This window comes from Mus musculus, chromosome 1, assembly GCF_000001635.26.
Source record: "Mus musculus strain C57BL/6J chromosome 1, GRCm38.p6 C57BL/6J".
NCBI classification, from domain to species: domain Eukaryota; kingdom Metazoa; phylum Chordata; class Mammalia; order Rodentia; family Muridae; genus Mus; species Mus musculus.
Window position 1 is genome coordinate 40494699 of NC_000067.6, and position 23468 is coordinate 40518166.

Here is a 23468-nt window from a genome sequence, read left to right on the forward strand (position 1 = left end):
ACGAAGTTTTTGTGTGATAAAGATAAACATCAGACTACCATCACTCTGCTGCCCCATCTGCAGCACTTACATAATGGAGGATATTACTCAAACTTGCCTTGTTGATGAAATGTGACCACTGATCACTGATCTTTCGCTGGCCAATCTATCTTGTTCATCTTCATCTGTGCTGCAGGATTTTTTCCATCCGTGAACTTGTTTCTTTTTAGTCAGGTTGGATGTACCTCTTCCATAGACTGCATGAAACCCAAAGGAGAATCACATATGCGTTCACTCACCCAGTGGAGAGAATGAACTGTGTTTGTTACTTACGTGACTTGCTTTCTTCTCCACTGTTCTCCCAGATGTCTAAATACTGCTCCATTATCAAGAACCGGATGGGAGCCCACTCAAGGATCACTGCGAAGCTTTCAGAGGATCATAGATTTTCCTCTTGACATTTGATAGCCTAGGGGTGTGTGTGTGTGTGTGTGTGTGTGTGTGTGTGTTTGTGTGTGTGTGTTAGATTATAGTTACAATTTCATGTCTCCCATATGCTTCTCAATGCTCTCCTCTAAATCAATGGCCTCTTTTTTCATTGTTGCTAGCATCTTCTTCCAAGAACCCTTATTTCTTCCATGCTCTGGGGTAGTCTCAGTTTGATTTGTGTCGCTTATATTTTACTTTACCTTGATATTATGTTTTAAAGGCCTTTAGAGAGTGAACCCCCCAGTACTGGTGTGGTAGAGTTGACTGAAGTGAATGAGTGAGGGTGTAACTTACTTCCCAATCCCGGAATGGAGCTGCATATATATGCTTTAATATCATGATTATTAGTCCTTTCTCTCTCTCTCTCTCTCTCTCTCTCTCTCTCTCTCTCTCTCTCCCTCTTTTCCTCCCCACCCCCATGGTGGAAGTCTTAAAGCAGAGGATTTTAAAAGATCTTGGTTGCTTGGTATGAACCTGAAATTTGATAACCAATAATTCTATTCTCTTTATATGTTTCACACAGGATTCTACTTAATTTTTTTCCCATAATCACAAATTAAAAGAGTCCACCTTGTCTCCTAGATGGTAAAACATATGATGCCTTTGTGTCTTACCTGAAAGAGTGTCATCCTGAGAATAAAGAAGAGTATACTTTTGCTGTGGAGACGTTACCCAGGGTCCTGGAGAAACAGTTTGGGTATAAGTTATGCATATTTGAAAGAGATGTGGTGCCTGGCGGAGGTAAGAAAGGGAGTCCTGGACAGACAGCTAATGAAGATAATTCTTTTAGGGAGATGGATGCTTATCTTTTCACCTTAAGGATGCACATATGGCCAAAAGTCCTTTAAGCCAGGAGAAATGAGGTCAGTTCATGACTAGTTATTAGTTAACCAGGTCAATCTGGTTAACCAACTTTTCATTATCACACAGTAATAAATATGGAGAAAATCATCCCAGCCTTTCCCCATTGACCCTTTCATTCTGCATCACAGGTCTGATACCTAAGAAAAGGCACAGGCATTTCTTTTTCTGAGACCCAGTTTCAATAAACCACATGGAAGGCAAGCCAGGAAGGCACTCAAGGTCAAACTCTGACCTCTGTGTGCACATATACACATGTAGGCATGGCACACATGCATGTTAAGTAAATTAACTAATGAGGAAGAGAAGGAGGGGAAAGAGAAAGGAAGAGAAGGGGAGGAGAAGAAGGAAAAGAGGAAGGAGGAGGAAACAGGACTAGAGGAAGGAGGAGAAGGAAGAGAGGAAGGAGGAGTAAAAGGCAGAGAAGAAGGGAAAGAAGGAGGAAGAGAGGAAGAAGGAGGAGAAGGAGAAAGAGATGAAGAAAGGGGAAGAAGGATAAGGAGGAAGAAGAGAGGAAGAAGGAGGGGAGAGAGGAAGAAGGAGGGGAAAGAGGAAGAGAGGAAGGAGGAGGAGGTGGAAGAGGGGAAGAAGGTAGGGAAGGAGGAAAAGAAGAAGGAAGAGAAGGAGGAAGAAAGGAATAAAAAATAGAAGGAGGAAGAGCAGAAGCAGGAGGAGGGAGAGAGGAAGAGGAGGGGAAAAGAGAAAGAGAGGAAGGTGTAGAAGGAGAAAGAGGAAGAGATGAAGAAAGATGGGAAGGAGGAAGAGAGGAAGGAGGAGTAAGAGAGAAAGAAGGAGGGGAAGGAGGAAGAGAGGAAGAAGGGGGAAGCAGGAATAGTAGAAGGAGGGAAAGGAGGAAAAGGAGGAAGGAAGAGAAGAAAGAAGAGAGGAAGAAGGAAGAAGAGAGGAAGGAGAAGGGAGAAGAGAGGAAGGAGGAGAAGGAAGAAGAGAGGAAGGAGGAGAAGGAGGAAGAGATGAAGGAGGAGAAGGAGGAAGAAAGGAAGGAGAAGGAGGAAGAGAGGAAGGAGAAGGAGGAAGAGAGGAAGAAGGAGGAAAAGGAGGAAGAGAGGAAGGAAGAGGAAGAGAGGGAGATGTAGAGGAGGAGAATAAGGAGAAGAGAACTGGAGAAGATGGCAGAAGAGACAATGGAGAAGGAGGAAGAGAAAGGAGAGGAAGAGGAGGAGGAGGAGGAAAAGGAGGAAGAGAACCAGGAGAAGAAGGTGGCACAAGAGAATTTGAAGGAGGAGAAAGAAGAGGGCGAAGAGAGAAGAAAAGCACGGTCTTCACTGTCACCATAATTCATTCATTCATCCATTGTCACCATAATTCATTCATTCATCCTGTATTTATGATGTGCCACACCTGCGTTAAATTGAGCCAGAAAGAAAATGTCACAGTAAATAGGAAATAGCTTTATGTTCTTCCTACAGCACAAAGCAGAAAGCAAAAATGGGGGTAAGTGCAAAGAGTAAGTTCAGTACCTATTGGAGGTAAACCACTTCTGACAAGGTGCAGCATTGCTGGTGAGTTGCAGGCCATGCCGGTGTGCTTGGTATCTAGAAGGTGCATTGTTATGTCTAAAATATGGACCCATGGTTTTACTACCATTTCATTATATATTTTTCAATTCCTTATAAGTTCCTAATTTAAAAAAAAAAACTTTTTTTTTTTTTTTTGCATACGCTGAATTATCACTAGGCTTGGGGTCCAGAGCGAGGCTTGGCATGTATAGCTAGCCATGGTTACCTAACCACAGGCAAAGGCAGTCATTAGCACATTGTCTGTGTGAGCTGCTGCATAGGAAGGAAGAAATGAAGTGTTACTACCCAGCCGTTTAGGGAAAGCCCACCTCTGGTATAAAATAATCGGTGTTTTGGGTCAGTTTAAGGTATTGTTTTAAATCTTTAACCTTCCTACATAAATGAAAAACAAGTCAGAGACGATAAAAATGTACTTTATTTGGGTTGTCTGTCTGTGACACACCAGCTGCGTGACTTCAGGCAAGGTCTTCATTGCTCTGTGCTTTGGCAAAGTGGGGGTGACAGAGCCTTTTTATGAGGTTGCTGTAGGGGTGAAACGAATCAATAGGCACAAAGCTTTAAAGAAGGCATAAGTGTTAAGTGAGTGCTCGCTGTGATAGTTATTAAGATGATTCTTTTGCTCAGTGTCTAAAACAGACAAAAATGTCTTATTTTTAAAGAAAACCTTGGTAGTTCAGCCAAAAGTTAAATATCATAAACCAAGGGCATGCAATATTTTCCCTCTGTGTCCACCGTTTAGTTCTCTGAACGGATGCAAATCTTGCCCTTCCAGCTGTTGTCGAGGAGATCCATTCACTGATAGAGAAAAGCCGGAGGCTAATCATCGTTCTCAGCCAGAGTTACCTGACTAACGGAGCCAGGCGTGAGCTCGAGAGTGGACTCCACGAAGCACTGGTAGAGAGGAAGATTAAGATCATCTTAATTGAGTTTACTCCAGCCAGCAACATCACCTTTCTCCCCCCGTCGCTGAAACTCCTGAAGTCCTACAGAGTTCTAAAATGGAGGGCTGACAGTCCCTCCATGAACTCAAGGTTCTGGAAGAATCTTGTTTACCTGATGCCCGCAAAAGCCGTCAAGCCATGGAGAGAGGAGTCGGAGGCGCGGTCTGTTCTCTCAGCACCTTGAGCTCCAGACGAGCTTGATGTCAAAAGCAAGTGAAGCGCTGCTAGAGGTCATGCGTGTGCCTATTCACAGCGGTAGCTGTGGTTCAAAAGGCTGAATTTTGTGACTATACCCCCCACTCCCAGTTAGGAGAGTTGTCATCGGGTCATCACAGATGAAACAGAGCCTTGGTTGTGATCCTGAACTCGCAGAGGGGGCCTTGGGATTCACAAGAAATCAGTTTGTTATTCTTTCTTCCTCTGGAGCAGTGATTCCCAACCTGTGGGTTGTGGCCCCTTTGGCAAACCTTTATCTCCAAAATAGATGTACGCTATGATTCATAACTGTAGCCAACTCACAGTTACAAAGTAGCAACGAAAAAAGTTTTATGGTTGGGGGTTTCACCACAGTGTGAAGAACTGTATTAAAGGGTTGAAGCATTAGGAAGGTTGAGAACCGCTGGCCTAGAGCTGTCTGCATACCGTTCCATTCAGCCAAGATGGAGGTAGGCTGGCAAACTGATTTATGCCCCTAAATAAGGCACCTCTTCAGAATTTTTCAACTAACAGTGGATTCCAACTGGAGAATTTTATGCGCTCCGAGGCATTTTCTATGAGCCAATCTTTACTGCATCTCAAGGGTACATGGCTCTCTCCCAGGCTTGGGAGGTGCAAGAGGTGAGAGAAAAAGCTGGAAACACAAGAGAAATGGGATGAGAGAAAGCTCCAGGAACTTGGCTTCAGGATGAGTTTGGTGTTGCAAGGTAGTTCTTAGAAAGTCAGTCAGACGTCAAGCAGGACTTCCTTGTTTCTTCAACCTTTTCGTACATCCTTTGAAATGGAACCTGCGATATCGTTTATTGCAGACAGAAGTTTAAATTCAGAGAACTCAGTGGGCCTTTCAACTTTAGTGGCTTTAAGTTTTTGTTGGCTTTGTGTAAATGTTTATCTGTAGGATCATACTAGCTGCTAAACTGTAGCAAACAATCAACAAATGCTTGCTGTTTTTATGAGCCAATTCTGGTGCCCTGGGCATGCAGGCAGTTTTGGTGTGGCAGTTGACGGTGTGGTATGTGCAGCCAAATTTGATGGACAATCTTGGATTTTGTGAGCTCTGGAATTTTATCCAACTTCTCATACTTCAGTTTACTCATTTCTAAAATCAGAGTTTAAAGTAAATACAGCTAGTTCCCAAGGGCACTAAAGACTACTCTGTAAACATGGCTCTTATTGTTGATGGCAGTAACTGCTCTCATTCATTGGCTCAGTGATTCCACAGTAGAGGGAATGGGAGCCAGAGAGCAGGTTGGGAAATGGGTCTACAAATAGGAGCAACAAGTGGAGAGGGCAGAGGAGAAACATAGCAGTAGAAGAAACACAATATACATAAGCATACACACATAAACATACATACATACAAAAACACACATACAAACAGAAACACACATAAACACAAACATAGAACCGCACACACAGAAACACATACAAACATACATACACACACATACACACACACACACACACACACACACACACACACACACACACACAACACCTCCTGCTGAAATATGCATCTCTCGGCACTGGAAGATACTTTTGTTTCTCTAAAGAGAGTTGTCACACTGGGGCCTCCTCCATGGTTCAAAACAGTAGCTGTCTGTGGGAATTGCCCCCCGCTCCCATGTGTGTGTGTGTGTGTGTGTGTGTGTGTGTGTGTGTGTGTCTGTCTGTCTGTGTGTGTGTAGGTGTATGCTACCCTTGCATAAAAAAGAAGATTCAGAGAAGCCCAAAGCTTCTTGTGACCTTGCAAGTGCCTGAGTGAAGCAAGAATATTCTAGGGAAGTCTAGAGCAGAGACTGTGCTGAACAAACACAGTAGATTTTAGGAAAACCAAACCAAACCAAATGAAAGGAAAGGAAACAGAAAAAAAAACAAGAAGAATGGGGATTCTTAAGTAATTTTTGTAACTCATGACTTCATGTGCTATTTGACTGACTTGAGAAAAGAAGGTAAATTCATTCAACATCTGCTGTCACAACAGCTGTGTGTGAAAACCTAGCATCAGAAGAGAGTTGGGAGAGTTTGAGACTTCGCTTTGTTCTTCTATCAGCCAAGCTTCGACACATGAAGTTTATTTTATATGAAATATATTTTGTATTAAATCTGCCAAATACATACATTAGACTGGAGATGTCTCTTGATGTCCTTTTCATTTGTCCTGAGGTTTCTTGACATCCTTTTCCTTTGTTTTGGTGAACACTGCACTGCCTGGTTTTCACCATGGATCCCCACCTGCTGTAAGGAGCTGAGGGAAATTTAATACAGCCCATCTGCAACTATCGCTTTAAAATCCTGTGTGTATATTTTTGAAAAATTTACTCTTTAAGAACGTCATATTTTATACAGTGAAATATTATACCCACACCCATTCTCTCTTGCCACCTCTCCCCAACATGTACCCCACGTAATTATCGCCCTCAGTTTTGAAATAACCTAAGTCCAGTTAGTGTTTCCTGTAGATGCAGCATGGGGCCACCCACTAGAACATGCACACACTAACTAGGAACCACAATTACAAAGAAGACCGATTCTATCTCCCCCAGCAGCTATCATCTGCCAACAGTTAGAGCCAGAAACCTCATGACATCTTTCCCATGGATGCTGCAGTGTTGGCTGGTTTGGTCTTGTGCTGCTGTGCAATCTCCAGCTCTCCCATTCTTCCTGCCTCCTCTTCCAGGATGGCCCCTGAGCTTTGGCAGGAGGCAAGGTGGAGCTAACAAAGATGTCTAATCAGGGCTGAGCACTCAGATTCACTTGCTCTCAGAACTTTGATCTGTTACGAGTCTTTCTTTGCATTGACTGCCACTCACCGAAAAAAAAAAGAGAAAGCTTTTTTAATCAAGGCTGAGAGAAGCCAAGGTCCACAGGCATAAACATAGACACTTAAAAGGAGTTTTGACAATATTGGCACTTAGCAACTTAACAATAGTTGGTCCCACCCTACGTGCTATGCTAGCCTTGGCCTTGTGACCATGTTGATAATATCAGGTATGACTTCCCTCCTGTGATTGCACAAGAACATCCTCAAGTACAAGCTGGATGTGGTTGGTTACAGCAAACACTCAGGCCACTAATGGCATTAGGCGTGGCTCAGAATAGGGAAAGAGCAAGGGGTTGTTCAGGGCTCCTTATACGCCATTCAGCTTGGGGTAAAAAGACAAAGCCAGATGAAAGCATTTCCTAAGTGAGACATGACTCTACATAGTATCCCCAAGATACATGGAGGGAAGACTAGAGAGGCGACGATCAGTGACAAGGCAGCCAAGGGACTCACTGAAGTGTGAGTGTGGGTGGAGGCTGCTGGGAAGGATCTCAGGAGCTACCGGCTCCTGAAGTGTGGCTCTGAAGAAGAAATGAAAGCTAGGGAAAATCATATTTTCAAGAAGGAACTTCCATGCGTGTGTGATCTCTAGCACAGTGCAGCGGGGCTGGGGGAAGGAGGCTCTTCAGAGTGACCAAGCCACAGAGCTAACAGGAAACGGTCTATGTGTGTTCTGTGGGAAGGACAGGGCCCCTTTCTACTGCATCCGTGTGCCACAGAAATAGCAGTCAGAGCCCAGGCTGGGAGCTTCCAGCCAACTACTATGTTTCTGGTGGGAGACATATAAACTCAGAGAATGCCACTCCTAGCTTATATATGTAATTGTTACGACCTGGTGTGTGTGTGTGCTCAGTAACGGATAATGAACATGTCAGTGGGCTCTTGTGCTGTTATATGAGTGAGTCTTGGGTACCTCAGAGGTGTCAATAATAGCAGATGCAGATCTGGGGAACATATCTTGGACTCTAGGTACCTACACTTCACCCCACCTTTTCTCCATTATAAAACATTGAAGCTACATCTATATATTGTATGTTGAACTCTCCACTAACATTCTACTTGGAAAGATAATCCAGCCAGACAGGCCTGCTCATCTATGCCTTGGGAAGCTAACATAGGAGGATTGCTGTAAGCTAGAGGCCAGGCTTGGCTACATAGTGAGCCTATTTTACAGAGTAAGATCCAGAGAAAATGATTCTGAAGAGATCATAGTTTAGGAGGAAAAAATACAATCTTAGAGAGATGAGAAAGCCAACCCTAGAAGAACTTTTCATCTCTATGTCCAGAATCATTCAAAATACAGGGGTTGATGACAGAGCTGGTGATCTTGCCAATGGCAAATGCGTGCAGCCAGGAATCCCTGGGCACAGATGAGTATCCCCATGCCTGAGCATCTTACATTAACCATATAACAGAGTTGTCCAGTGCTTAAAGAAATTAATCACTCATGAGCTCAGATCTGAGCAGCAGTTTTGAATGGCAGTATGAATGGGAGGCTGAACATTCATACACAGGATGCCATGCCATTGAAGTACTGCCTTCCTACCATGTGGTTGGTCTTATGCATTCTCCAGTTGGTCATTATTAAGATGAGCAGGAAATGAGCCTGACATTGGATGGACAACGGTCATCAATGCCTTTAGACTTAACATATTTTTCCTGGTGATTTATCATCAACTGAATAGAAGCCATCTTGGTCATAGGGTGGCCCTAGAGGGAAATAGTTTAAGGCTTGTAGACATCTCTATTGTGGACTGATGAGATGTCCAAAACCTGCCTAAAAAAATAATTAACTTCTATAGTAAATATAGAGGGACACTCTAAAGAGGCCTCTGAAAATTTGTGTGAATGTCAGGTTGTCATGGCAGCCCACCTGGAACCCCATCATAAAAGAAGCAGAGACAAAGGACCCCTGGAACTATCTGGCTAGCTACACTAACAATTAGTGAGCTCTGGGTTCTGGTGAGAGACCGTGATTCAGTGTAAAATATGGAATGACTCAAAAATACACTGATGTTAACTACATACAAGTGCACAGGTATCTATGAACATACACATACAACAAACACATTTATACACACATGTGTACACTCACACATGCATGCACACTGCACACTATTCAAACAGTTGTTCCATGATGAAAGATGACCAGCTTCCACCATAAGCCATATAGACACATCATTTAACAAGATCTCAAAGGCACTCGGTGGAGTTATCTTGATTCTCAATCATGTTACTACAGGGGAAAACCATCATAAAGAGGCACAGATCTTATTTTCTTGACCCTGATGCTGGATGCTAGGAGTGTGTATGCTGGGGAAAGGAAAAAAGGTCCCTGACAACAATGGTTAAGGCTATTAACCCTAGTTCTCAGATTGACAGGAAACACTGTGCATCTACACATTGGGTGATTCTGTCCTTCAGAATGGATATCTAAATAACACTGACTCCTCAAACACTTGCCTATACCCTCAGGATATACAGTATGAAAGCTGAGCAGCAGCCTAGGACATTCCACACTCTTAATCTTTTGCTGGGCACACCACCAGGCCTGCAGAATCCTCACTAAGGATCAGCCTCGGTACCGCCATCATCAGAAGATCAGCAGAAGTTCCCTGTTCATTGAGGCAGCTGCTCCAGCCGCCACTATGTGGACATTGTAAGCTGTGTTTTTGACATATGTAAACAAACTGTATTTTCAGGTAATGGTAATCTCATTCAAATGACCTGCCCAAGCAGGCCATCCACTTTCTAAAATAGTTTCTAGACTCTCTTTGTAGTTACTTTGACTGCAATCCATTCAAATCATGCTATCAGCAAAGTAAAATAAGACCACGAGGGAATCTACATTTAGATTACAAAAGAGCAACAGGAAGCACTCAGTCATCTGCCTCTTTTTAAATTTTTATTAAATGTTGATTACAAAGAGTTCAAATCTACACAGCAGGTGAAATATGCAACATATACTAAAACATCTGCAATTGGATTAAAAATTTAAATAGCTTCCCAGGCTTAGCCTGTCTCCCACCATAGCCTGAGCTATCTCACTCTGTATTTTAATGTTATGACGTCACTGTGCTCACTATGCCGCATCATAAGAAATGGGTGTTTTCTGCACACAGCATCTTATAAATCAACAGTAATCTGCTGGCACTCAAGCTGTCCATCTTGGGACATTTTAAAGTTGACGTCTAAGTCCTTTGGCACTGCTGATGACTTTCAATCATTTCCTTCTGCTGTTGTGGTTTCCTGACACGAGAAGATGCTTTGGGCTTATGCTGCTCTAGCCTTGTCTTAGACACCTCTGTATGAAGTTTTATGTGTTGCCAGGGAGAAATTGTATTCAGGGTCGAGGAACCAGCCTTAGGTTTACTGAGTCTTAAATCATCAAGTTTTCTTAAACCAAACAGAGCAAGGACAAATATATGGGGAGTGGGAGAGGAGGGAGTGGGAAGGAAGGAGGAGGGTGGACAGAGAAGGGGGGCGGAGGAAATCAACTCTGAAAGGATAATTTCACTAAAGACTGCAAGTTTTACTTAGTCATCAATTTTATGTTGGTAACCTTTGCATTCAGAAAACTCCAGTTCTTGATGATATTAATATAATTATTAATCTTTTTCAATGTACAGTATAAAATAGCCTCAGAATAATTTCAATGCTCATATTAAACAACCATTTTTTAATAAAAGCAATTTGACATTTTAAAGATTTTTTAAACCAATTTTAAGAATATTTCAGTAATCAGCCTCCAAACACTGACACCATTGCATACACTAGCAAGATTTTGCTGAAAGGACCCTGATATAGATGTCTCTTGTGAGGCTATGCCAGGGCCTAGCAAACACAGAAGTGGATGCTCACAGTCAGCTATTGGATGGATCACAGGGCCCTCAATGGAGGAGCTAGAGAAAATACCCAAGGAGCTAAAGGGATCTGCAACCCTATAGGTGGAACAACAATATGAACTAACCAGTACCCCCTGGAGCTCATATCTCTAGCTGCATATGTATCAGAAGATGGCCTAGTTGGCCATCAGTGGAAAGAGAGGCCCATTGGTCTTACAATCTTTATATGCCTCAGTACAGGGGAACGCCAGGGCCAAGAAGTGGGAGTGGGGGGGGGCGAGGAGAGTGGGGGATGTTTGGGATAGCATTGGAAATGTAAATGAAGAAAATACCTAATTAAAAAAAGGAGCTGTAGCATCTGGGGGAGCTACCTTGGTTCCTGGATCCCTCAGAGACTAGTCTGCGCAGGTGAGAGCATGGACTACAGAAGCTAACAGCTGAACCCCAAATATCTGTGCACCTTCCCTGCAAGAGGAGAGCTTGCCTGAAGAGAGTGCTCTAACCACTGAAACTCAGGAGAGAGCTAGTCTCCCAGGTCGGCTGATAGAGGCTAACAGAATCATGAGAGGAACAAACTCTAACCAGAGACACTATAACAATTAACTGCAGAGACTACCAGATGGCAAAAGGCAAGCAAGCGTAAGAATCTTACTAACAGAAACCAAGATCACTCACCATCATCAGAACCCAGCACTCCCACATCAGCCAGTCCTGGGCACCCCGACACACCTGAAAAGCTATACCTGGATTTAAAAGCATATCTAATGATGATGGTAGAGGACATCAAGAAGGACTTTAATAACTCACTTAGAGAAATACAGAAGAACACTTCTAAAGAGTTACAAGTCCTTAAAGAAAAACAGGAAAACACATCCAAACAGGTGATGGAAATGAACAAAACCATACAAGACCTAAAAAGGGAAGTAGACACAATAAAGAAAACGCAAAGTGAGCCAACGCTGGAGATAGAAACACTAGAAAAGAAATCTGGAACCATCAGCAACAGAATACAAGAGATGGAAGAGAGAATCTCAGGTGCAGAAGATTCCATAGAGAACATCAGCACAACAATCAAAGAAAATGCAAAATGCAAAAAGATCTTAACTCAAAACATCCAGGAAATCAAGGACACAATGAGAAGACCAAACCTATGGATAATGGGAGTAGATGAGAATGAAGATTTTCAACTTAAAGGGTTAGCACATATCTTCAACAAAATTATAGAAGAAAACTACCCAAACCTAAAGAAAGAGATGCCCATGAACATACAAGAAGCCTACAGAACTCCAAATAGACTGGACCAGAAAATAAATTCCTCCTGACACATAGTAATCAGAACAACAAATGCAATAAATAAAGATAGAATATTAAAAGCAGTAAGGGAAAAAGGTCAAGTAACATATAAAGGCAAGCCAATCAGAATCACACCAGATTTTTCACCAGAGACTATGAAGCCAGAATATCCTGGACAGATATTATACAGACACTAGGAGAACACAAATGCCAGCCCGGGCTACTATACCCAGCAAAACTTTCAATTACCGTAGGTGGAGAAAACAAAGTATTCCATGACAAAATCAAATTCACACATTATCTTTCCATGAATCCAGCCCTTCAAAGGATAATAACAGAAAAAAAAAAAAAAAACAATAGGGACAGAAATCACATCCTAGGAAAAGCAAGAAAGTAATCCTTCAACAAACCTAAAAGAAGACAGCCACAAGAAAAGAATGCCAACTATAACAACAAAAATAATAGGAAGCAACAATTACTTTTCCTTAATATCTCTTAATATCAATGGGCTCAATTCCCCAATAAAAAGATATAGACTAACAGACTGGCTACAAAAACAGGACCCAACATTTTGCTGCTTACAGGAAACCCATCTCAGGGAAAAAGACAGACACTACCTCAGAATGAAAGGCTGGAAAACAATTTTCCAAGCAAATGGTCTAAAGAAAGAAGCTGGAGTAGCCATTCTAATAGCTAATAAAATTGACTTCCAACCCAAAGTTAAAAAAAAAAAAAAGGAGGGGCACTTCATACTCATCAAAGGTAAAACCTTCCAAGAGGAACTCTCAATTATGAATATCTATCCTCCAAATGCAAGTGTAGCCACATTCATTAAAGAAACTTTAGTAAAGCTCAAAGCATACATTGCACCTCACACAATAATAGTGGGAGACTTCAACACACCAGTTTCATCAATGGACAGATCTTGAAAACAGAAACTAAACAGAGACACAGTGAAACTAACAGAAGTTATGAAACAAATGGATTTAACAGATATCTCCAGAACATTTTATCCTAAAACAAAAGGATATACCTTCTTCTCAGCACCTCATGGGACCTTCTCCAAAATTGACCATATAATTGGTCACAAAACAGGCCTCAACAGATACAAAAATATTGAAATTGTCCCATGCATCCTATCAGATCACCATGGACTAAGGCTGATCTTCAATAACAACATAAATAATAGAAATCCAACATTACATGGAAACTGAACAACACTCTTCTCAATGATACCTTGGTCAAGGAAGGAATAAAGAAAGAAATTAAAGACTTTTTAGAGTTTAATGAAAATGAGGCCACAATATACCCAAACTTATGGGACACAATGAAAGCATTTCGAAGAGGGACACTCATAGCTTTGAGTGCCTCCAAAAAGAAATTAGAGAGAGCACACACTAGCAGCTTGACATCACACATAAAAGCTCTAGAACAAAAGGAAGCAAATTCACCCAAGAGGAGTAGACAGCAGGAAATAATCAGACTCAGGAGTGAAATCAACCAAGTGGAAACAAGAAGAACTATTCAAAGAATCAACCAAAGGAGGAGCTGGTTCTTTGAGAAACTCAACAAGATAGATAAACCCTTAGACAGACTCACTAGAGGGCACAGGGACAGCATCCTAATTAACAAAATCAGAAATGAAAAGGGAGACATAAGAACAGATCCTCTAGAAATCCAAAATACCATCAGATACTTCTACAAAAGGCTATACACAACAAAACTGGAAAACCTGGATGAAATGGACAAATTTCTAGACAGATACCAGGTACCAAAGTTGAATCAGGATCAAGTTAACGATCTAAACAGTCCCATATCCCCTAGGGAAATAGAAGCAGTCATTAATAGTCTCCCAACCAAAAAAAGCCCAGGACCAGACGGGTTTAGTGCAGAGTTCTATCAGACCTTCAAAGAAGATCTAATTCAAGTTCTTCACAAACTATTCCACAAAATAAAAGCAGAAGGTACTCTACCCAGTTCATTTTTTGAAGCTACAATTACTCTGATACCTAAACCACAGAAAGACCCAACAAAGATAGAGAATTTCAGACCAATTTCCCTTATGAATATCAATGCAAAAATACTCAGTAAAATTCTCGCTAACCGAATCCAAGAACACATCAGAACAATCACCCATCCTGACCAAGTAGGTTTCATTCCAGGGATGCAGGGATAGTTTAATATAAGGAAATCCATCAACGTAATCCACTATATAAACAAACTCAAAGACAAAAACCACATGATCATCTCATTACATGAGGAGAAAGGATTTGACAAAATCCAACACTCATTCATGATAAAATTCTTGGAAAGATCAGGAATTCAAGGCCCATATCTAAACATGATAAAAGCAATCTACAGCAAACCAGGAGCCAACATCAAAGTAAATGGAGAGAAGCTGGAAGCAATCCCACTAAAATCAGGGACTAGACAAGGCTGCCCACTTTCTCCCTACCTTTTCAACATAGTACTTGAAGTATTAGCCAGAGCAATTCGACAACAAAAGGAGATCAAGGGGATACAAATTGGAAAGGAAGAAGTCAAAATATCATGTTTTGCAGATGATATGATAGTATATATAAGTGACCCTAAAAAATCCACCAGAGAACTCCTAAACCTGATAAACAGCTTCAGTGAAGTAGCTGGATATAAGATTAACTCAAACAAGTCAATGGCCTTTCTCTACACAAAGGATAAACAGGCTGAGAAAGAAATTAGGGAAACAACACCCTTCTCAATAGTCACAAATAATATAAAAAACCTTGGTGTGACTCTAAATAAGGAAGTGAAAGATCTGTATGATAAGAACTTCAAGTCTCTGAAGAAAGAAATTAAAGATCTCAGAAGATGGAAAGATCTCCCATGCTCATGGATTGGTAGGATCAACATTGTAAAAATGGCTATCTTGCCAAAAGCAATCTACAGATTCAATGCAATCCCCATCAAAATTCCAACTCAATTCTTCAACCAATTAGAAAGGGCAATCTGCAAATTCATCTGGAATAACAAAAAACCTAGGATAGCAAAAACTCTTCTCAAGGATAAAAGAACCTCTGGGGGAATCACCATGCTTGAACTAAAGCTGTACTACAGAGCAATTGTGATTTAAAAAAAAAAAAACTGCATGGTACTGGTATAGCAACAGACAAGTAGACCAATGGAATAGAATTGAAGACCCAGAAATGAATCCACACACCTATGGTCACTTAATCTTTGACAAGGGGCTAAAACCATCTAGTGGAAAAAAGACAGCATTTTCAACAAATGGTGCTGGCACAACTGACGGTTATCATGTAAAAGAATGCGAATTGATCCATTCCTATATCCTTGTACTAAGGTCAAATCTAAGTGGATCAAGGAACTCCACATAAAACCAGAGACACTGAAACTTTTAGAGGAGAAAGTAGGGAAAAGCCTCGAAGTTATGGGCACAGGGGAAAAATTCCTGAATAGAACAACAATGGCTTGTGCTATAAGATCGAGAATGGACAAATGGGACCTCATAAAATTGCAAAGCTTCTGTAAAGCAAAAGACACTGTCAATAAGGCCACCAACAGATTGGGAAAGGATCTTTACCTATCCTAAATCAGATAGGGGACGAATATCCAATATATATAAAGAACTCAAGAAGGTGGACTCCAGAAAATCAAATAACCCCATTAAAAATGGGACTCAGAGCTGAACAAAGAATTCTCACCTGAAGAATACCGAATGGCTGAGAAGCACCTGAAAAAATGTTCAGCATCCTTAATCGTCAGGGAAATGAAAATCAAAACAACCCTGAGATTCCACTTCACTCCAGTCAGAATGGCTAAGATCAAAAATTCAGGTGACAGCAGATGCTGGCGAGGATGTGGGGAAAGAGGAACACTCCTCCATTGTTGGTGGGATTGCAAGCTTGAACAACCACTCTGGAAATCAGTCTGGCGGTTCCTCAGAAAATTGGACATAGTACTACTGGAGGATCCAGCAAAACCTCTCCTGGGCATATATCCAGAAGATGTCCCAACAGGTAAGAAGGACACGTGCTCCACTATGTTCTAGCAGCCTTATTTATAATAGCCAGAAGCTGGAAAGAACCCAGATGCCCCTCAACAGAGGAATGGATACAGAAAATGTGGTACATTTACACAATGGAGTACTACTCAGCTATTAAAAAGAATGAATTTATGAAATTCCTAGGCAAATGGATGGACCTGGAAGGCATCATCCTGAGTGAGGTAACCCAAACAGAAAAGAACTCATATGATATGTACTCACTGATAAGTGGATATTAGTCCAGAAACTCAGCATGCCCAAGGTACAAGATACAATTTGCAAAACACATGAAACTCAAGAAGAAGGAAGACCAAAGTGTGGACACTGTGCACCTTCTTAGAATTGAGAACAAAACATTCATGGTAGGAATTACTGAGATAAAGTTTGGAGCTGTGACGAAAGGATGGACCATCTAGAGACTGCCATACCTGGGGATCCATCCCATAATCAGCCTCCAAACGCTGACACCATTGCATCTACTAGCAAGATTTTGCTGAAAGAACCCTGATATAGCTGTCTCTTGTGAGGCTATGCCGGGGCCTAGAAAACACAGAAGTGGATGCTCACAGTCAGCTATTGGATGATCACAGGGCCCCCAATGGAGGAGCTAGAGAAAGTACCCAAGGAGCTAAAGGGATCTGTAACCCTATAGGTGGAACAACGATATGAACTACCCAGTACTCCCCAGAGCTCGTGTCTCTAGCTGCATATGTATCAGAAGATGGCCTAGTTGGCCATCAGTGAAAAGAGAGGCCCATTGGTCGTGCAAACTTTATATGCCTCAGTACAGGGGAATGCCAGGGCCAAGAAGTGGGAGTGGGTGGGGAGGGGATTGGGAGGGGGGGAGAGTATGGGGGACTTTTGGGATAGCATTGGAAATGTAAATGAAGAAAATACTTAATTAAAAAAAAGAAAAAAGAGGAAAAAAAAGAATATTTCATTAAAAGATAAAGTCAAGTGTGTTCTGAAGTCATGTGAAATTATCTTTTGATCAAGGTTTGTTGATTCAGTATAGTTAGGTTCCTTCTTCATATTTTTATTTTTAGTGGTTTTTTTTCCTTAAAATTTTACTTTGTGTGAAAAATATTTGCATTATTTTAAGTGCAAACCTACAAAATAAAGTTCATACAGAATCCATTTCTCATTCCTCTCTACCTCCTCTTTGCTCTGTACCCAAAAGGAAACACCGTAGAAACTGGCATTGTTTTTTTTCTCCATACATTAAGAAAATTTGAATGGCTATTTACATCGCTCGCCACTCACAGGTTACAGAGAGCTTTTCCAATATAATTTTTGAAACTATTTTAGTAACTACTCCATAATTAGACATGAAAGTAGTTCTCATTATTTTGTACAAATACCTGGAATATTTATTCTTATGTCATAGTTTATTCAACCAGTCCTAAGGCTTCAGTATTTTGCTTTTATTGGTTATGCTATAAAAGACAATACCATTTAAAGATATCTTCACATATTTTTGTTTGAATATTTTTGAGATCATGCCCACAATGCAGGTTTGCTGTTTCAACAAACACGCATATGTGACTTAGTTTGATATTGCCTCACTTCTCCCCATAGGGACTGTGCTGTCTGTCATCTCAATAGCGATGGATAGGAATGTGTCCTTTGCCTTCTGTCAACACTTTTTGAACAAGTTTAATCTTATTTCCATTGCTGGAAGCAATTTCCACATTGGAGGTGACAAGATTTGTGTATGTAAGTTTCAAATCGTGCCCAGAGTTTATTGTTTTCCTTTTACTTCTTTTGTATGTACTTATTTCCAGATGGTAAAGAATTAAACTACACTTTAGATGAACTTTTTCCAGCTTCACTTAGACACTGAGATCAACAATAAAATAATATTATCTGATTATTATCCCTGCTCATTATCCCTGTCACTGATTGGCCTCAATCTCTACTCCATCTTTATCATGTAAGGCAAGAAAAATAATCAGATAATAAATGGGACCTCATGAAATTGAAAGGCTTTTGCAAGGCAAAGGACATCAGGAGTAGGACAGAGTGGCAGCCTACAGAATGGGAAGAGAGCTTTATCAACCCTCCGTCTGACAGAGGATTAACATATAAAGAACACAAGAAAATAGACACCAGCAAACCAAATAACCTAATTTTAAAAATGAGGTGTAGAGCTAACAGGGAACTCTCAACAGAAGAATCTCTGATGGCCAAGAAGCACTTAAACAAATGTTCGACATCCTTAGTCATCAGGGAAATGCAAATCAAAACTCTGAGATTCCACCTTACACCTGTCAGAATGACTAAGATCAAAAACTCAAGTGACAGCCCATGCTGGTAAGGATGCAGAAGAAGGAGAACACTCCTCCATCACTGGTGGGAGTGCAAACTTGTACAACCACTTTGGAAATCAATCTGGCAATTTCTCAGAGAGTTGGGAGTAGTTCTACCCCAAGATCCAGCTACACCACTCTTGGGCATAAACCCAGAAGATGCCCTACTATACCACAAGGACATGTGCTCAACTATGTTCATAGCAGCTTTATTCATAATAGCCAGAAACTGAAACAACCCATATGTCCCTCAACTTAAGGATGGATAAAGGAAATGTGGTACATCCACACAATGGCATACTATTCAGCTATTAAAAACAAGGAAATCATGAATGTTGCAGGCAAATGGATGGAACTAGAAAATATCATTTTGGGTGAGGTAACTCAGAGCCAAAGGGACATACGTGGCATGTACTTATTTATAAGTGGACATTAGCCAGGAAGTGCAGGATAATCATTCTACAATCTAGAGACCCAAAGAAACTAAGTAACAGGGAGGGCCGAAGAGAGAATGCTTGAATCTCACTCAGAAGAGAAAATAAAATAAACATGGTGGATGGATGGAAGGAATTGAGTGGGAGAGGGAGACCGGGTGAGAAGGGGAACGGGGATGGAGATCAGGTATGGGAAATGGAAAAGAGATAAAAATCAGTGTGGGTCATCTCTGGTATTAGCTGGAGATCTGAGATAGAAGAGGCTATGAGAGTGACCTTAGATGAGGCTCTTAACAGTTGGAGATAAGGAGACTGAAGTGGCCACTTCCAGTAGCCAGGTGGGACTTCCAGTGGAGTGAGGGGGACATCAACCCACCACAAAATCTTTGACCCAAAATTTTTCTTGCCTTACATGATAAAGATGGAGTAGAGATTGAGGGAAAGGCCAACCAGTGACGGGGATAATGAGCAGGCATAATAATCAGATAAGAGGAATGCCAAGGGAAGAGGAAACGTGTTGTAATTATACTTTAATTTATTTGCAAACATTAAAAAATTTAAAAAAATAAATTTAAGTAAAAAGATCTGAGTCCATTTGGAACATAGTCTGTTGTGTGGTGCGAGTGGAGAATTTGTTGCGTAGTTTTCCATAGGGCGACCTAAGTTACCACACTACGTCTAGTTTGTGATGCTCTTTCCTATTTTTAAAAATTTCCACACACAGTTAGACTTGTTTCTACACTGTCTCCTCTTCTGTTCCACAGGTCAGCTCTCTCTATTCATGAGGGTGCTCCGCAATGATTTTACTTGTACCAAGTGTTAAAGCCTGAGTTTCCTGTGGTGACTAAGACCTTCATCTGATCCCAAATCTCCTGTGGTTCATGATGTCCTGCTTTTCTCTTCCAAAAACAGTTTATAAAGGACACATTAAGCTTCGAAGGAAAAGCTGTTGATGAATTCACTTCAGGAGACCACACTGGCAGTAACTTTGGGCTTAACTTTAAGGTCTATATTCAGATCTCTGAGGTTTGATAAGGACACTCCCAACGCCCAGGCACTCTGAATGTACCTCAGCCTGAATTAAACCATTATCATGAACAATGCCTGGTCTATCCGTTTCCCCTTCATCCTCAGTATTCCTCCTTTAATCCCATTTAGATTTTGGATTACTGGGCTGTCCCTGTCACACCCTGGGAGTCTAAGCTCATGTGCCCTCATGTGCTTTCCTCTGAACCTGCAATAGGTGGTAGGAAAACCTCAAATCCTTTTGGGATTTGAGCTAGTTCCACAATTAGCATGAATACATGATTTTATTTATTTATTTATCTATTTATTTATTGGCTTAGACCTGCCCTCAGTTGCTAACTCTTCTCTTAGATTTTCACCTTCACCTCAGGTCAACACTTACCTTGCCCCCACTCTGACATGAACTTGGGCTCTGCTTTTATTTTATGCTCTTCTCCAGCCTTGTGCTGAAACAATCCCCATGGTTTGCTGTGCCCCGCTGCTTCAGCTTGTCTTTATGGGGAGAATAGGCTCCGTTTAATTAAGAGGCTTTGGGACTAGTGTGGTCTCACGGTCCTCTAAATTGTTTTAATTACAGTGCAGTTCTTAATTAGGCATTCCACGGTGCACAAGCATAGCCTCCGAGCCTTTCAAAGCTACGGTTATATCACTCTCCTCATTGATAAATTATTGCTCTGTAAAAGTGATGCTGGAGAGAGAGAGTTCATCAGAAGAAAGCCTTTAGGTTTGAAATGAAAGGCAAGGTTGGCAGTGCTTGTTTTAGAAGAAGGGGGAGGAGGAAGAGGAGGAGGAGGAAGTAAAAAAGAACTCCCCTGTTGAGAAACCGTGTCGAATGTTAACATTTGGTACAGGAAATTCCTGTAAAGGAAGCAGGCTTACTCACCATTTCAACTAAACCTAACCACAACCCCTTTCTTGTCAAGGAGGCTGGCCAGAGGACAGCTTTGAATGCTTTATTTCAGGAGTTTTCTTCCGTGGATAAAGGTAGTTTACTTCATTTCTCCTTTGTTATGACTGGGCATTTTCCAACACCAGAGGTCCTTTACAAAATTCCAAGGTTGTCCTTTTCTGTCCAGGTATAACTTATTATTTCAAAACTGTATGGGTTGGATAGTCCTTAAATCTTCTTCAAGTAACTCTCTTGCTAAGAAAAAAAAATGTAGCAGAACCCTTTGAAAATGGGTGTTTTTCACACTTTTTTTTTCAGATGCACAAGCTGGCATTCACTGACATAAAGACTTGAATTTCTTTATTTGTTGTGTATGTAAGAGCAGGAAACAAAGGTAAGAGACCAGAATATTCTTTCCCTAGATTCCTTAACCCCTAATATATATTTTTAAAGGACTTAAAAAGTGAATTGCTAAAGAGTTGCTTTTTGTGGAATATTTTTAATCACAGGTGTGCTATTAGGCAGCAACATTTGTATCTCAGTGTCGGTTTTAACCTTAACTTGTATAAGTGACTAGTTACAAAGTAAACCTTTGTTTTAAACAGTGATTCTTACATTTTATTGAAAGGATTATAGAGGGATTCAATCAAATGCGGGTCAAATCTGAATGGCCACATTACTTGTCCATCTTTGGAGGCAAGCACTGAACAAGCTGCTATGGACCATGTGAGCATTATCAGTATTCTTTGACTACTGCAATTATTAGACTAGGCCATAGCATCTCTTTTTTATTTGTACTTTAAGGGTGTGCACAGGACTGAGAGGCTTCCTGGTGATTCATTCACAGCTTTCATTTTTCTCCTCCCAGCAAAAGCTTTGTTCTTTGAAAAACTTAGCTCATTATTACTCTAAAATATGGTCAAATTGGGTATCTTTTGAATAACTTCAGGCTAACTTTTTCTGCTTCTGAGAAAAAGAGAGAATTTTTAAATAAAAGCCTTCTGGAAAATTTTAGGAAAGAGACCTTGCAGATCTTCAGATCATCTCACCGGCCTCCGACCTCCTTCTGTAGAGAAGGCGAATAGTGGTGGCAAGATGAGAAACTTTGAAACCCTCTTCCTCCAGATATGATTCTCCCTTCTACTACTGAACAGGTATGTGGTCATTGTTTCATAACGGGCACCGTTGCTATGAGTGATGCAACATTTGGTTTTCTACTGGGACAATAAGAATGACAGCACACATGTTTTACAGAATGACAAACTTGAGTTTTACATTTGCTGGTATCTGTCAGTCATTTTTACTCCCATATGCAGAATTGGCAGCCATGTTGGTTTAAGTTGGCCAGTGCTCAACAAGTACGATGCTCTACTCTTGGATGATCTCTTTGGAATTCCTGATGCATTTGGGTAATGGTAGAATGAGATTGTGTAGTCTTTTAAAAACAGACATTGGGAGGCAAGGGCTTGAAGTATGGACTTTTCAGAATGGCTTTGTTCTTGGCTGGTCTGTGGACAAAAACAATAATGGTAGCTACCATGACTGCTGAGAATACTGTATATTCTGAAGATTTTAGTTGGAATATTTTATAGATGTCTAGTAAGCCCACTTGAGCTGTGGTACTGGTTAATGCCCAAGTTTGTTGATGTTTTATCTGGATTGATAAAAAATGGGATATCCAAATCATTTTCTCTTTTTGTAGCTGAGTGAATCTGTTTGTGTCCAGTACTGTTTTTTAGCTGAAATCTGGTACCCCAGTGTTCAGCACATTTACAGTGATTCTGTTTTCTTGATGAATTACTTTGTTTAATAATGTGTATTAACTTTCTTTTAGTATGACATGGGGTCTAATTTCTTAGATATAAATATAACTATTCATGTTTATATTTTTGCTTCAATTTGCCTGGCTTTTATTTGTTTGTGTGTTGGCTTTTATTGTTTCAGATTTAGTCTGTGTGTACCTTTGCTAAAAAGGTGGCTTGACCATTGTCCCTGTGGACTGGGATGTTTGAATACTTGGTCCACGGTTGACAGTGCTGCTTGAGTGGATTAGGAGATGTGGCTTTGTTGGAGGAAGAATGTTATTAAGAACATAAAGATTCCTGAAATTCCCAGTTCACACTCCATGCTTTGTGCTGTTTCACTTAGCCACCATGGACTCTAGCCCTCTGGGACCATAAGCTCAAATAAACTCTTCTACATGTTGCATGGGTCATGGTGCTTGACCACAGTGATAAAACAAAACACAACAAAACGAGCAAACAACAAACAACAACAACAACAACAACAAACCCAGTAACTAAAAGACAAGTGTTTCTTGTAGACAACAAATAATAGGCTCTTACTCTTTACTCTGTTTAGCCAGTTTGAGAGATTTAATCAGCAAATTACAACCACTTGCGCCTATGGCTGTTGTTGAAAGGAGATTGTTTCCTCCTATGTAAGGTTTTGTTGATTTAATTGTCTTCTCCCTGTTTTATGTTAAAGGTTGGTTGGTTTTCTAACTTAGAAATAACTGTGCTATTCCTAATTCTCTTTTGTCTATTTGTTCTTCTCATGAAATGTATTCTTTCATTATCAAGTCTCTCTTTGTTCCCCCACTTGTGTAAGTGTAGGTCTTATTCTTTTTTTTTTTTTTGATATTTCCTTTATTTACATTTCAAATGTTATCCCCTTTCCTGGCTTTCCTTCTGAATACAATGACAGCTTAGAAGTCATGTCACGATACCGACTGTGCTCATCTTTAGCTTTCTTTCTCTTCACCTATTTTAAGGTAACTTTACTG

The 23468-nt window shown here is 40.8% G+C and overlaps 2 protein-coding genes across 11 annotated transcripts in view; both read left to right on the forward strand.

The window, feature by feature from the left end:
• The window catches only part of Il18r1 (interleukin 18 receptor 1), a 35303-nt gene extending 29147 nt beyond the window's left edge, over positions 1–6156 (forward strand). For 6 of the 7 annotated variants that reach the window (XM_006495727.3, XM_006495729.4, XM_006495734.4 and 3 more), the window contains 2 exons: positions 1051–1209; positions 3640–5419. In XM_006495727.3, the coding sequence (XP_006495790.1) occupies positions 1051–1209; positions 3640–3992 (512 nt within the window). In that variant the 3' untranslated portion in view covers positions 3993–5419. Of the gene's footprint in view, positions 1–1050; positions 1210–3639 lie in introns of all 7 variants that reach the window. The other variant, NM_008365.2, reaches the window with a different exon arrangement.
• Positions 6157–20663: 14507 nt separating this feature from the next.
• Positions 20664–23468, forward strand: part of Il18rap (interleukin 18 receptor accessory protein) — a 36346-nt gene continuing 33541 nt past the window's right edge. For 3 of the 4 annotated variants that reach the window (XR_003952534.1, XM_006495710.2, XM_030250547.1), the window contains exons 1-3: positions 20690–20778; positions 21002–21077; positions 21699–21837. The gene's annotated coding sequence lies outside the window, so the exon portion shown is untranslated. Of the gene's footprint in view, positions 20779–21001; positions 21078–21698; positions 21838–23468 lie in introns of all 4 variants that reach the window. The other variant, NM_010553.4, reaches the window with a different exon arrangement.